We start from the raw sequence: 14,951 nt of genomic DNA on the forward strand, positions 1-14,951 counted from the left end.
ACTCCAACCGCACTCCTCCTCAACCCGACGACTCAACCGAGCCTGCTCCGGAGGAGGGGGAGAAAGAGGCGGAGCCACGTCTGACTGACGCTCCCATAGGCCAATAGAAACATAACAATCGCCTTAAGGTCTGCCTTTTCGTGCTTATCGTTTACTGGTTTTAACGTCGGTTCTGCGATAACAAAAGTGCGCGATTTAGCGCACAAATCCACAGTGGAGGCCTCGTTTCGTGACTTTGTTACGCTTACAGTGTAAATAAAGCATTCTGGTAATGAAAGGAAATGTATATTTTACCTTTCTAAAAATGTTTACACGTATTTTTAATCAGCCCACGAAAGGTTACCAGAACTCTTTAAAGCTTTATATTTATATGAATTCAGTCAAGTTAAAATAATAATGAAATATTGACACAACCATAAAATAGAATCGAATAAAGCTCGATTTTTTTAAAAAAAAAAGTATTCTCAAGTAGTCGGGATTTTTTTCTTTATTTTTTTCAGCTTCTTATAAAATGATATGTATTACGTTTTTATTGAATAACGATTTGAATCTCCCAACTTAAAGACATTCACTCTAATTCCACCTTAAACACTAAACCCACTACGGGGGACGGTCTCTCTCCCTCTTTCTCCCTCCAGTGGCGAAACCTTTCACTAAACCTGTGTTGTGTGTGTTTATTCAGTTGCCGTGTTATTCAGGAATGGGTGAAATGAGAAGAGCCACCGCTTTGGGGTCGCTTTGTGCACTTTTTCTGTTGACTTTGTGTTTTGCACAAGACACTCTTTGGCACTAAACGGACTTTCTGTCGACGTCAGCTTCAGCAGGAAGTTTTCAAGTGAGTAAGCAATTTTCAGTCGTTTGTTTCAACGTCATTAGCGCGATAGCTGTCACAGGATAACATATTTAAATGCTGAAATATTAAATTAAGTGAGACGCTCATTTCAAATGTTGTGTTACTTCTCTACAAATATATAAGTTACATTGATAACTTATAAGAGAGACAGGTGACTAAATGTTCACCCCACTGGAGCAGTAGCTGTGGGCAAACACTTCTGTCCCACCAAATACTTTCCATGAATGCCCCCTTTAGTGTAGTGGCATGCCCAGAAATAGTTTGCGTGATAGCGACTTTAAAAAAAAGACGAGTAACAAGCTCCATTTAGACTACATGTAAATTAGCATAGTTTTAAGAACACTTCCTAAAATGCCGCAGAGTTTTAATTTCATAAATATGCATTTCTGCTCCTGATCCCTGAGTAAGGGGTGAAAAAATGTTGAGCAACACAGAGGACAAACCTAGCTGCAGATTATTTAAAGCTTACAGTCTTATGCTGCAGTGCTGGACGAAATCAACCTGCAGTTTTCAGGTTTGGTTCTGGGCTTGTTGATTTCACAAATGTTTATAGAATATCGCATTTGTTCTGACTTGAATCAAATCCATTACGTCCGACACCAAATGTTCTGCTGTAACTTCTTTTTCTGTATTTCCTTTATGTGGAGTTGTGAGATATGACTTCAGAAAATAAAGATTCAGACACCATGCCGGACCCCCTGCTCATCCAGGAGAGTGGGGAAGTGTACAGAAACCCCACTGAAGTGCAGATGAGTCAGATCGTGCTGCCCTGTCATGCCAATCACTGTGGGGAGCTGAGTGTTGGACAGCTGCTGAAGTGGATGGACTCCACAGCCTGTTTATCTGGTAGGAAAGGATCAGGAAAACTCTCACATGTACAGTTTAATCGGAGATTCTCTTCTCCGATGCGCCTCATTCCAAATGCAGATTAAAGCTGCAAATAAAGGCTAAATGATTGCATTAAAATTCTTATGAGCTTTCTGTAACTCTGCTTCTGGCAAGTCGCTCATTAACTCAAACATTTGAATGCAACTGCAACCTTGAATACAGACCATGGTAGCACCATTAACCATCCACCATCATTTCAACTGAAATATTGTAGGTGGAAGTAATGGGCATGAGTTAGAGTCTGATCATTGAATTTTTTAAACGTGTTTGATGCTGTTTGTTTTGTAATCGCTGTCACACCCACTATAATCTTCAGTCATGTTACGTGAATGCTCATATCACAGTGCTGATTACCTTCACTTTATGGAGCAGGGATATTTGCAAAAATACTCACAGGTTTCAGTGTATCACGAAAAATTGAAACTCGGGGACTCATGAATTCTGCTCTTACATAGAAGTCTGAGGGCCACTGCTGCAAAACGCTCTGTCACCCTTAGTGCTGCAGGCCCTTATCACGTGACCTCAGGGATCTGCTGGTGATGTATGGGTGTAAAAGCTCTGCTTGTCCATGCAGAGCTTTTACAGTCAAAACCAGATTGTTAAAGTGGACTCTGAAATTAGAAATGGTGTGACATGTTAGTACTTAGAAGACTTTGACGCTTTGCAGCAGCTTTCTGAACAGCCTGCAAATGTTCCAAGGAAGTTTTGTTAAAAAAAATTGACAAATTACAATAATCCAGACGTGATGAGATAAAAGCCCGAATAACAATCTCCAGTCGTGCCAAATGTTTGATCTGGCAAAGTGTTTATGCCGGATGCCGTATGACGCTACCCCAAAGGGATCTGCACCTCTTTCCAGGATTGAACTAGGGAGCTTTTATTTGTTAGGAAAATGTGTAAACCACTACACTGTGGAGCCACTCAATAAGCCACTCTCCTTATAAAATTTAGTATTTTGCACATATGCTTTCTGCTGCACTGCTTAAGTTTTTTGTGTAATCTCTGATCTTCCAGCTGAGAGACATGCAGGTTGCTCCTGTATCACTGCATCGGTGGATGACATTCATTTTGAACACACCATAGGGTAAGGTATTAATCTTAGTACTGACTGCCAAGGTTTAATTCAAACTGAGTAATGACTGCAGAGACAACACGTTGCATGCAGTGCCAGCAGAGGAGAGAAAAAAGGGTCATTTTGGGATAAAGTGTCAACTTGAACTCAACTTTTAGTAAAGTTTGAAGGACAAATGCTACTAAACAAGAAAGACAGTTTTATGGTTACAAATCATTAGTTATGATATTCTCCATAAATCTTAATTTAATTTTTTTAATCGTTAAAAAAATAAGAGGTGACTCATGAAAATATAGTAAACATTTCTTTCCAATTGCAGATAGCAAGTGTCATGGCCAAACATGCCTTGCTGTTGACTGAAAATTATGTCTCATAGCATAAAGGTTTCAGAGTATGTGCAGTACAAATACTTCTCCTTGTTGATAGTAAAGAATGGCGTCTGTGTCTGTCTCCTCCAGGGTAGGAAAGGTTGTTAATATCATCGCAAAGGTCAACAGAGCCTTTACGTCCAGTATGGAGGTTAGCGGGTGGCACTCTGTGCTTTTGGGATATTTAAACTTTTTATTTTTTTAGGGAAGGAATATAATGACGTTAGTGATTTGTTTCATCTCAGGTGGGCATTTTAGTGACTTGCGAGGACCTTTACACTGACAGGCAGTGGAAGGTTTGCCACGCCTTTGCAACCTTTGTTGCCAGAAGGACAGAAGCTGGGAAGGTAAAGAGCGCAGATCAAAATATGGGCAGAGGGGCATTTTAATAAATTTGATTTAACATCTCTGGCTTTTTTTTTTTTAATTAGTTTTTTGTTATGTCCTCACAGGTACAGCTGAAGCAGGTGATTGCTCACACACAAATGGAGCAGATGGAGTACAGCCTGGCAGCAGAGCGGAGGAGGATGAGGCTCATCCACGCTGAGATTATCACAGACCTACTGAGCAGCAGCACAGCTCAGCTGGGTACAGACATAAGTCTTTATAGCACACGGCACTTTAAAAACAGATTCATTAAACGTCCTTGTTTTTGTGCACTCATCAGGAGAATGCCAGGAGTATCAGGACGCTGTGGCAGCTGAGCGGACACGTGTTGAGAGTGTAGAGCTGGTGCTTCCGCCCCATGCCAACCACCAAGTCAGCACTTTTGGGGGCCAGATTATGGCCTGGATGGAAAATGTGGCTACAATTGCAGCAAGGTATGCACAAAGCTTTTCTATTTGTATACATGTAATTTTTTTCAAACAGCAAAAACATTTGTTAGATTACTAAGAGTTGGATAAGAGCTACGCTCATTGGCCACTTTATTGAGAACACCTACTGTAAGAATGGTCCAAAAACAACAAGATATCACGTGAGCTTTAGTTCCCTGGATGAAATTCCACGGTTACTCTACCTGAGTGTTGATGCTGTGTGCCCATCTTCTGCTTACTGCTTTCAGCAGGATAACGTGGCACTGAGCATTACAGTGAGTTCACTGGACTCAAGTGGGATCCACAGTAACCAGATTTCAATCCAACAGAGCACCTTTGGGATGTGGTGAAAGGGTAGATTTGCATCATGGATGTGCAGATGCTATCATGTCAATATCGACCAAAATCTACAAAGTTTGAAGGCAGCTCTCAGGGCAAAAGGCAATCCAACCTGGTACAATGAAGGTGTACCTAACAAAGTGGCCAGTGAGTGTGTATTATTGTCATGTGTGTTTGGTGGAAGCTAGCGGCACTACCACACGTATCGATATTCTCATCTAATTGCTGGAAAAAAGGAGATTGAGTTTCCAAAAGAGAAACTGTTTATTTGTAATGAGGCCAAACAAACCCAATCAAAACACTGTTTTTCTTTTTCCTTATATTTCGATGCAGTCGCCTGTGTAACGCTCATCCAACCCTGAGGTCCATAGACATGTTCCATTTTCGTGGCCCGTCTCACATCGGCGACCGACTGGTACTGAAAGCTATTGTTAACAATGCCTTCAAGCACAGGTGAAGCGACACATTATGACAAATATTTCAGAAAATAAAACAATTCATTAAATATTTAACCTTCTAATTTGTGATTATAACACTTGGAGCGCTGTTTGCTGGATGCATATGTTTTCTTTAACCCACATTCCTGCGCACACTAGCATGGAGGTGGGAGTTTGTGCTGAGGCCTACCAGGGTGGAGAACCTCTGCGCCACATAAATAGTGCCTTTATGACCTTTGAGGTGCTGGACAGTGACAGGAAACCATGCACGCTGCCACGGATACGACCTGAGCCTGTGGTAAGTTATCCGAGTGACTTATTTCTATATTTTTAGAGGCCCTTAGATGAAGGGTGAACTGAAAATAAACTTTTTTTAACATGGTGTACACAGTATACATATTAAGAATTTCAGTCTTAGATCATCTCTTGTTTTACAGGATGGAAAAAGACGCTTTCAAGAAGCTATTGCCAGAAAGAAGATTCGCCTTGATAGGTAAATATCTTCTATCAGGAGGAGCTATTTTTGTGTCATCTTATTCTCTGTCATATTTACGTTGGTAAAGTTATGGTTCCTCACATTTTGAAAAAGGCCAAAATGAGGCCGGTGTACGTGCAGATAATTTCAATGAGCCAAAATCTCAGGCTTTAGAGTACTTTAAAGACTCACATATTTTCAGTTTTTGTCAGCAAAGGAAGGCAGGTTTACTCTGAGCTCCGTTTGATGTCTCTGAGAGTAGATATCTCCAGAATCATCATTCCAGTCCACAGCTCTGCACATTGGATCGAAACCTTCAGTTTTTGAGGGCCAACGAATCAGATGCATGTTGGCTTAGCAGGAAGTGAGCTAAAATGGCTTGTTTTCAACTGAGGTGGCTGCACAAAGGCCCAGCACAGAATAACTACGAATGATTTTTGTACAATGCAAAGCTACCCTTCTACAGTAGAGTAGAACAGCTCCCTTTTAAAACAATTAGGGTTGTTTTCTGTTTATGTGTCAGAGTAACGATTGTTGTTTATTGCAGATTGTTTTGTTGACAGCGTACAGGTTAGGCTATTTAATGCTTTGCAATAAATAAATAACCAATATTTCTAAAAGAGTCACAATGAATCTATTCCCTTAGTAAATTAGTTAAATTACATTTTGAACCTTTTAAATCGTGTTTGTATGCAAACATGTTGTTAATCATGATGCATTATAAAGCAGTGGAACTGAAACGGTCTCATCACTGGATTTACTTTTTGGTCATATGACCGAATCCATTGTTTACAAGAGTTTGCAGGCGCTAATGACTTGGCAGACCAATGCATCACGGCTGAGCAGACTTTACCGCAGACTCGAGCAGGCATAATGAGTTCATTGTTCAACTCTAAACAGTGCAATCTTTATTCCTCTGTTTGATAACATGATGTGTTGGGTCATTGCTTGACTAAAAGTGCTTGTGTTTTTGGTCTTTCTGTAGTGCCCTGAGCTACAGAACATCATTGCTGTACTTCATGTTTACAGGAAATATATCATCTCCTGCAAGCAAACTGAAGTGCCCTTGTCTGTTCCCTGGGATCCAAGTAACCAGGTGTTTGTTTGGTTTTTTAAATTTTTATCTAATTTAATTTTTGTTTTGTTAACAGAGACACTCAGAGCTGGATAATGCTACTGTATACAAAGTAACGCTTTATATTTTCAGATGTACCTGAGCTACAACAATGTCTCAGCGCTGAAATTAATGGACAACAGGAACAACTGGGTGTTGGCTTCGGAGAAAAATAAGGTCACAAATGTTTGCATATCTGTTCAGGGTATAGCTCATTGGATTTTCCAGCATTTTGCACAGTTATAGTGAGGTGCTCAAAATATGGGTCATAGTGTTTTATGTAGATTCTTTAATATTGCAGAATAGGTCAAGAAAACTATGTTAGCATAAGTCATTCCAGGAGCATGTATAATCACCAGTTAGGTACCAGAAATTAATCCTATTTACAGACACTGAACCTGCCTCCTCTTTGTGGATGTCTTTAATTCATAGGTCAGATTGTACACACTGGAGGAAAACCAAATGCTGTGTTTCAAGGTGGAGATGAACGTCAGAGTCTCGGCAGAGCAGACGTTCCATCTACTGTCAGACCTGAGGAGGAGAATGGAGTGGGACCGGCATTATGAGTCAGTACTTAGACACATTTGGTATTTAGCAGCATCATCTGAGTTCAGATCCTTTTACTGAGGAGAAAAGTTACTGTCAGTTTAACTATAGAGTGTTAGATACCACAATGAGGTACTGAAAGCTTGTGCTCAGAACAATAAATGTTCTGAGAAACGACCCCCCCCCCCATAACTCATAATGGTATAGTCCACTGACAATTCCCCAAGTAATTTATTTCACAAAAATGAACTGAAGCCAAAGGATGTGTGAAACATTTTTCTTTACTTCTACCACTTGACAGAAAAACACATTTTGTGTGATTGGACCACTCAAGGCTGATATGGTTTTTGGGACAGCCACATCTTGTAATGAGTGTTTCTGGAGACAGGAGGTCTGTGCAAAGTGGAAATTATTATAAATCACCAAATTTAACTAGTTTCCAGCAGGTTTGGTTTGATATTTATTTCTGACAGAATTTTCTGATTTCACATCCTCCGCTGACAGGTACTCGGTTGCCACCTCTGCCACGCTATTTAAATAAATCTTGGAAATCCCCCTGACCAGGAGGGTAATGTTAGATACAGTATTATTCCCATATATTTCCAGCACATAGGCAGTGTGGCTGTATGGAAGATAATCGTAGTTTATTGGACAGACTGTTTAATGCATTGCTAATGCATCTTTTAAACAAATACAGTAAACAACGTGGCTGACAGACTGTTACGTTTACATGTAATCTCTCAATGTCGTTCCATTATGGGGCAAAAACACATGCAGCTCTTTATTGCAGTAGAATGAAAACGAACCCACTTATATTCACTGGATATTCAAAATAAACTCAGTGACATAACCGGATTGTTTAATGTGACATAATGCTCAATAATCTAAAAGCTCTAAACATCCACATCACTGGGTTTCAACTGCAGAGAGTGTGAGGTGATCAACCAGGCAGATGAGGAGGACACCATCTATCGCGTAGCTACACCCTCTGTCACTAAAGGGGGAAAGGGGAAGGACTTCATCTTGCTGGCATCTAGACGGAAGCCCTGTGATTCCAGGTGCGTTGATATGACCTTGCTTGCGTCACGTGATAATTTCGCACAAAACTCTGTGTGGGTTAAAATGTCTTGATGCTCAATCATCCAGGTGAGGAAATCCCACTCCCTGCTTCATGTTTGCATTTTCATAAGTTCTCATGACGCTCTCTGCCTTTGTCCATCTCAGAGATCCGTATCTGATCGCTCTACGTTCAGTCACTTTGCCCACTCACCCGCCCACGGAAGAGTACACGAGGGGAGAGGTGCTCTGTGCTGGCTTCACAATCTGGGAAGAGTCCAGTTCTGTTACCAAGGTTAGCCAAATGAGAGGGGCACAAACACAACCTGTAGTTGCTGGGCTGCATTTTTATGCTGTAGCTTTAAACAAGTCACCGCTCCAAAACTAAAGCAAAAAATGGAAAGGGTTAATTATCAGTCACACGCTGTGATTGCTGTGTTTCAGATCACCTACTACAACCAGGCCACACCAGGTGTCCTCCCCTACATTTCCACAGACATTGCGGGCCTCTCCTCAAGCTTTTACAGCGCCTTTTCGGCCTGCAGCCAATTCCTGCTGGCCAACAAGGATAGCTTGGCTGCTCTGCCGCCCTCTGTGCTGTGACACCAGTATTACCACAGTCTACTGAGACAAGAAGAATCAGGAGGAAAGAACAGGATCAGCCCTCTTTGTTCGTCCCATTTCTTGTAAAGGTGCTCACAAAAGCCAGTAAAGTCCAACGTTAACTTTGAAACGCTGGGATTATAAAAGGCATTGGATTTGTAGAAGCTTCTACTTGTTTGCACCAGTAATAATGGTGCAGTAACGGTACACTATATTTTCAATGTTGGATTTGAATCCTCTTAGAGCCTAAACCTTCTGTGCAATATTAATTTATAGATTAATGGATCTGTTTTTGGTACGTAGTTTTAAATATTTAACAGAATCTCATTGTTTATCTTTAGACAGCCATGTTTTTATTGGCACTGCCAGTTGTTACGAAAAAAAGAAAAATTGAAATGTTCAGTTTTCTTTGTGTATTTTGTATCACCTCGAATAAAGTCTGAACTGTTGATTAAACATATTAGCTGCATTCGATTGATGCAGCTAATATGTACATTTCATGTGTAATGATGCTGTATATTTTTTCTAGTCCACAATGTATAGTTTTGCACAAATGTAATTGAACTGATTGTATCATATGTGGACGCTTGATGGTCAAAAATCTTAAATCATGATTGAACTGAAACAATAAACTTAAAATTGTGCTTATTTGAACTATTTTATTGTTGCTCACTTCCCACTGGATTCTTGACCATTCTTAAATGAACAGAAAGAAAATCAGAGGAAACAATAACTCACAGTATTCCACTGTAAGCTTCTAGTGTTGTAACAGCTGCACGAGGCCAGCAAAGTAGAATAAAAAGGCGTCTGTGAACAATCTGATCTGGCAGGAGTCGGTTATGCTGTTTTCCAGGTATTTTGCTTGAGGCACAATCATTCAGTTATGCTCATGCTAAATAAAGGGTTGAACACAAGGATAAAAAAAAGACAATCTGCATATAAAAGGGTGTAGTCTGAACTGTAGAATTTCAGCAAATTTGAACTGTAACAGACTCAAACAAGACTGAATTTCAGTAAAACAAATGATGCAAAGATTCCTGGATTATTATCTTATTACAGCTCAAAACTATCTGCTCTGCAGGGCACTGAAACTTGACATTTGATGTCCTTGTTTCAGATTGGGGAGATACCAGCATTGTTGCTGTGTAACAGTAGAAATGCAGCATAGCTCTAACCTGTATCCGGAGCCTTTATGCCTCCATCAGCTCCTCACACATCACTTGGAGCAAGCATGGATCCTCTGGATGAATCTCTTCTCCTACAGACTGGCGTAACAACATGTTGGATCTCATGTCAGCGTTTCTGGATGAAGGATGTGAAGTTTCCTGAGTGCACAGTATTCAACCAAAGCATCTCCTCAGATCACTGAGGAGTTGCTGTTACGATTATACATACAGATATATCCATAGTATATGTTCCTTTTTATTATAATTATTTTTGCTATTAATTAATCTATAATTTTGTAGAGTAATATGTAGCAGTAATCTTTGTTTATCTTTTAAGAGACCATGATAATCGGTCCTTTAGTTTTCCTTTAGCCTAATGCCAAGGCCTTTTTTGCCAACCAGTCTAAATTTACACTTATGTTATCTTGGAGATACAGGACTCCATTTGTTTAATGTTAAAGCAACTCAGCAGGAATGCAGCTTGTAGGGTCAGTGTTCAGGGCAGCAGGCTATCACTCAGGCCAGAAATAGGTGCTTAGTATCGATCCTGGTACTGTTGTGATTTTGAGTGAGTAGAAACAACTGAAAACAACTTAATGTAACCGGTGTGTTCCTGCGTTGAGTCTGACAGTGAAAGGTAAAAAGAAAGTAAGTAACTCTCCCGCTCCAGCTCTTATAACCAAGTGTAAACAGTTGGGGCGAGAATTAGCATAAACCACTACAACTTCCAAGCTAACAAGACGTATCTGTTCACGCTAGCATTAGCAGTGCCTATACACATACGCGGCACTCGAGTACGACATATTCACAGCATCTAGTAAAGACAGGCGTAATGATGACAACAATGAACTAAACACACGCTCGTTGAATGGATTTACTGTACTTACTCGAGGGCTCCGACTTCCTCCTCCCATTGGATAGCGCAACGAGCCATGTGACCAAACCCGGAAGTAAGAGACTGTCATTCCGTGGTGGAATATATATGAGAAATACTTCATTCTAGTTTCTATATTTAATTTGTATCAGAAACGAAAGTATGAGCCACGACTGTACAAGGAGGCTTCAAACTGCTACAAGAAAAAAACTCAGAAAGTTTAACTCTCTGCGTGGTGAGATTAAATGTCAATGATCTGACTCAATGTGCCTTGAAGTTTAGTCAAAGTAGCTATGAATGTTTTTTTCCTGTTTACCTGAAGGTCGAGAGGTGCAGCCTGGTGAGTTTTGGGATGTAGTGGTTGTGACTGCTGTGGACGGGAGTCAGAGAAAAGCGTATGAGCTGCAAATCAGCGAGAAAGTTGACAGAAAGGAGCTTCCTGTTGGAGTTCACTACAAAGTCTTCTCAGATCCTCCTGGACCGAAAATAGGTGAGCTAGTACTACCTTATCATCATCATCATCATCAGTATCAGTAGTAGTAGTTAGCGAAATGCATCACCTTTTTTACTGCATGGATAGAGCCTTATAAATAGCATGTCACATATACACATCAGTGACTGTACAGATTAAACATTTTACAGTTTTACAACTGTTTACGTTCACTGCCGCCATCTTGGATTGTTAACTCGGTGCAGGGCAGTCTGGAGACAAATATGTGCCAATACTGGGTCACACTTATGGGGCCTCCCAGTGGCACCTGGAAATCAGCAGTAGGTGACAATCATCATCCCATGTACCAGAAATTTTAATTGGTTGCTCAGCGCATGATGTTAGCGTGACATATAGTTAGTGGGTATTCTACATCAGCGGTCCCCAACCATTTTTGTGCCACGGACCAGTTTATGTCCTACAATATTTTCACGGACCAGCCTTTAAGGTGCTGATAAATGCAACAAAATAAAACCAGTGCAAAAAAAAGATTTATTCATAACACACAAAATAATGATAAAAACCCTGAAAACCATAAATTTCGCACCCGAGCCTCAACTCTCGCAGCCCGGTGCCAAACGACTCACGGACCGGTACCAGTCCATGGACCAGGGATTGGGGACCGCTGATCTACATCACGACCTAGTGGGCATAAGCGTTCAGAAGCTAAATGACACAACACCTAGTTAGCATCCACATGACCATGTGACACTGCTCAGTCACGGCAGACCAGAGCTTTAACTCAGCTTGAACGCAGCATGGCTCAGGATGCTTGGACGTGCGCTAGGGTACAAGGGCCCTCTTATTACTGCTTGCAGCTTTAGTTATTATTATTATTGTTGTTATTATTACTCCTTGTCTTTTCAAGGGAATGGGGGCTCCACTCTGTACGCACTGCAGCAACTAAATGACATTTATGGAAAGTCTCTGGGCAGACTGAGAGTAATCCTGATTCATGCAGGTATTTCTTATTTTTCATTCTTAAATGTGAAAAATGATCTCCTCCTCCTCCTTCTTCTTCTTCTTTGTCTTCTTTTGGCTTCTCACTTTACATTTTCAGTATGGTTCTACTTGTTTACTCCAGTATGAGCTGCAGTAACTGTCAGCATATTTCACTTCTACACAAAATCCAAAACACAGAATGGCAATATTACCAAGTCACCTAATAAAATATCTGTTATGCATTTCCACCCATATTTATGATTATATGAGTTTGAAGTTAGGGCCTTTAAATGAAAGTGTTTGGTCTGATTGTTCCACTGTAAATTACAGTAATGCTCACGTATTTTATAAAATGCAACATACTTTATTTAATTAATTCTCAATCTCACCTTTAAATCGCCTCCTTCTTCCAGGGGGGTTCAGTCAGCGTTTGCCCAGTGCCAGCGCTCTGGGAAAGATCTTCATGGCTGTGCCTTTGGGTGACCCCATCTTTCAGATGCTGGAGCTCAAACTAGCCATGTATGTGGATTTCCCATCACAAATGAAGCCTGGTGTTTTAGTGACCTGTGCAGATGACATAGAGCTCTACAGTATAGCAGAGGAGGAGAGTGTTAAGTTTGATAAACCTGGCTTTACAGCTTTAGCCCACCCCTCCCTGCTCTCAGTAGGAACCACCCACGGCGTTTTTGTGTTGGATCCACAAGAAAAATCTTCGTACTCAGAAATGGAGAATGCTTCCTGCCTGCACTTCCTGCACAAGCCAAGCATTGATAAGATGCGAGGAAGTGGAGCTGTGTGTAAGCAGCAGAGTGGATTGTTTACTGATTCTGAGTTTATCTACACAGACAGTACCTATTATGTGGACTTTGATACTGCAAAGTCTCTTCTTAATGTGCTGACAGAGTTGGGGCCATTGAGCTGTGAGATAGATGCATACGGGGACTTTCTTCAAGCACTGGGCTCTAAGGCCACAATAGAATACACCAACAACACTGCTAATGTCACCAAAGAGGAGAGCAGTCTGGTGGAAATCCGCCAGAAGATCTTCCACCTTCTGAAAGGGACTCCTCTGAATGTCATTCTTCTCAACAACTCCAAGTTTTATCACATTGGAACCACCTCAGAATACCTCTTTCACCTCACTGAGCACACAGCTCTGAGGGACGAGCTGGGTCTCCTGTCGTCTGCCTTCAGTGTGCCCGTGAATGAAAACCCTGAGGGCTCCTCTGGCTGCTGCATTATGTACAGTGTCCTCAATGCGAGTTGCTCTGTGGGTGCTGGATCAGTGGTGGAGTACTCCAGACTGGGAGCAGGAGTGTCTGTGGGTAAAGGCTCCATCATCAGCAGCTGCTGGGTCAGTCCAGGCCTGTCAGTGCCCGATGAAGCCTTCATGCACTCCCTTTGTGTGAACCACCACGACCAAACCAGCTTTGTTACTGTCTTCTTTGGGATTAATGACAATCTCAAATACACTGTGGGCACTCCTGCATATATGGAAGAGCTAAAGTTTTTTGGGTTCACCCTGAAAAAGTGTCTGTCCATGTGGGGGATCGAGAAGGAAGTCCTGAGGTTCTCTGGTGATGCATCCAACTGTAATTTGTGGAACGCGTGTTTGTTTCCAGTTTGCTCTGACCAGCAAAGCTCTTTCTTAACATCTCTCAACATGCTGCAGGCCATCCAGAGTGCTTCTACAAGCCCCCTACCCAAAGACACAAAGCTAATGTCGATGCAGGAGTGTTTACAATCTAAGAACCTGGAGGAGATGTTGGAGCTCAGGAAGGGACTATATAAGGACATCATAAAGGGGAGATTGAGCAGCTAAAATGACGATGTTTATGCATATTTAGTTCATATGTAAAGTTTAATTATGTCTGTATGAGTTTGGGTGATGATTCAATGGTTAATTGTTTTGTTTTTGTTGTTTGTTTAAACAATCTGCAATACAAGCTTTTTATAAACATGGGGAGGGGTCCATCCAATTTAATTTGGTAAAACTTTACTTTTTTTTTCTTCCCCCCTCTGGACAATACCAATATCACCTGAACTTTTACCCCTTGCGAGCCTACCAGGAACGATCCTTGAAGCTCTTTTCTGAACTGAACAATTTCTGTCATATTTCAGGCCTATAGAACAAAATAACTGTGTTTGCATCAGAAGTTCATGAAGGTCATCTCTACCCATGCATCTACCCTTGGGAAAAAGACAGAATGTCTTCTAATGGTCATCAAACCACATCTTTATTGATATATAACCAGGTGTCAAAACTGTTCATTAGAGGTACAGGGAGGGTTGTCTTTATGAGGAAAAGGGTTAGAAGGACACGATCAGGACAGTAAAACCAAAGGCGAACTTCAGCCTTCTGTAAAACTTGATTAAAATGAGACAAATGTGAAATAAAGGACAAAAACAAACCTGAAAGAGTGCTGTTGCTTTTCTCTCAGTTCAAAGGTGTCTCATTATTCTCTTTTGACCTCTGGCATCAAAGAGGCATTTTCACCCAGAGAACTGCAGCTTACTGTTTCTCATTCAGACCATTCTCTGTTAATCACAGAGATGGTTGTGTGGGAAAATCCCAGCTAATCAGCTGTTTCTGAAATACTCAGACCTGCTTGACTGGCACCAACAACCATGCCACCTTCCAGTACTCAAATCACCTTTCTTCCCCATTTTGATGCTCAGTTTGAACTTCAGCAGGTTGTCTTCACCATGGCTAGGTCCACACGTACACGGGTATTTTTGAAAACGGAGATTTTCCGTTTTCGTTTTAAAAAATAATCCTGTCCACACGTAAACGCAGAAATGAAGGAAAACGCTGCTATGAACATGCCAAAGCAGCAGGTGGCGCTATATTCCTAACCGTGTAGAAATGTTGGCCAATCAGAAGTCTAGAAGCCTCTGCGGGAAATAGTAAAC

At 41.2% G+C, this 14,951-nt stretch overlaps 2 protein-coding genes and 1 long non-coding RNA gene across 4 annotated transcripts; 2 read left to right on the top strand and 1 right to left on the bottom strand.

The window, feature by feature from the left end:
- Nucleotide 1: 1 nt before the first annotated feature.
- acot11b (acyl-CoA thioesterase 11b) lies at nt 2-9,220 on the top strand. Its single transcript, XM_085266457.1, has 17 exons — nt 2-128; nt 683-835; nt 1,501-1,699; nt 2,756-2,825; nt 3,272-3,332; nt 3,427-3,528; nt 3,634-3,769; nt 3,849-4,002; nt 4,669-4,788; nt 4,932-5,070; nt 5,210-5,265; nt 6,277-6,343; nt 6,455-6,538; nt 6,794-6,927; nt 7,834-7,965; nt 8,132-8,258; nt 8,408-9,220. Exons 3-17 carry the CDS (start codon nt 1,510-1,512, stop codon nt 8,564-8,566), a joined length of 1,731 nt encoding a protein of 576 aa, XP_085122583.1. The 5' UTR covers nt 2-128; nt 683-835; nt 1,501-1,509; the 3' UTR covers nt 8,567-9,220.
- Nucleotides 6,761-10,970, bottom strand: LOC146546363 (uncharacterized). Its single transcript, XR_014890937.1, has 4 exons — nt 10,923-10,970; nt 10,620-10,690; nt 9,742-9,868; nt 6,761-6,892 (listed from the first exon to the last, which is right to left on the bottom strand). It is a non-coding gene; the product is annotated as an uncharacterized LOC146546363 (long non-coding RNA).
- Nucleotides 10,568-14,434, top strand: fpgt (fucose-1-phosphate guanylyltransferase). 2 transcript variants are annotated; one of them, XM_085266455.1, is made up of 4 exons: nt 10,568-10,682; nt 10,929-11,096; nt 11,965-12,057; nt 12,452-14,434. In XM_085266455.1, exons 1-4 carry the CDS (start codon nt 10,601-10,603, stop codon nt 13,858-13,860), a joined length of 1,752 nt encoding a protein of 583 aa, XP_085122581.1. In that variant the 5' UTR covers nt 10,568-10,600; the 3' UTR covers nt 13,861-14,434. The 2 variants fall into 2 exon arrangements, with proteins under 2 accessions (XP_085122581.1, XP_085122582.1); XM_085266456.1 differs by lacking the exon at nt 10,568-10,682 and adding an exon at nt 10,689-10,841.
- The last annotated feature ends 517 nt before the right edge of the window (nt 14,435-14,951 follow it).

Source organism: Mchenga conophoros, linkage group LG23 (genome assembly GCF_057382185.1).
Source record: "Mchenga conophoros isolate Kocher_MC1m ecotype Shallow Benthic linkage group LG23, M_conophoros_male_GT1.1, whole genome shotgun sequence".
NCBI classification, from domain to species: domain Eukaryota; kingdom Metazoa; phylum Chordata; class Actinopteri; order Cichliformes; family Cichlidae; genus Mchenga; species Mchenga conophoros.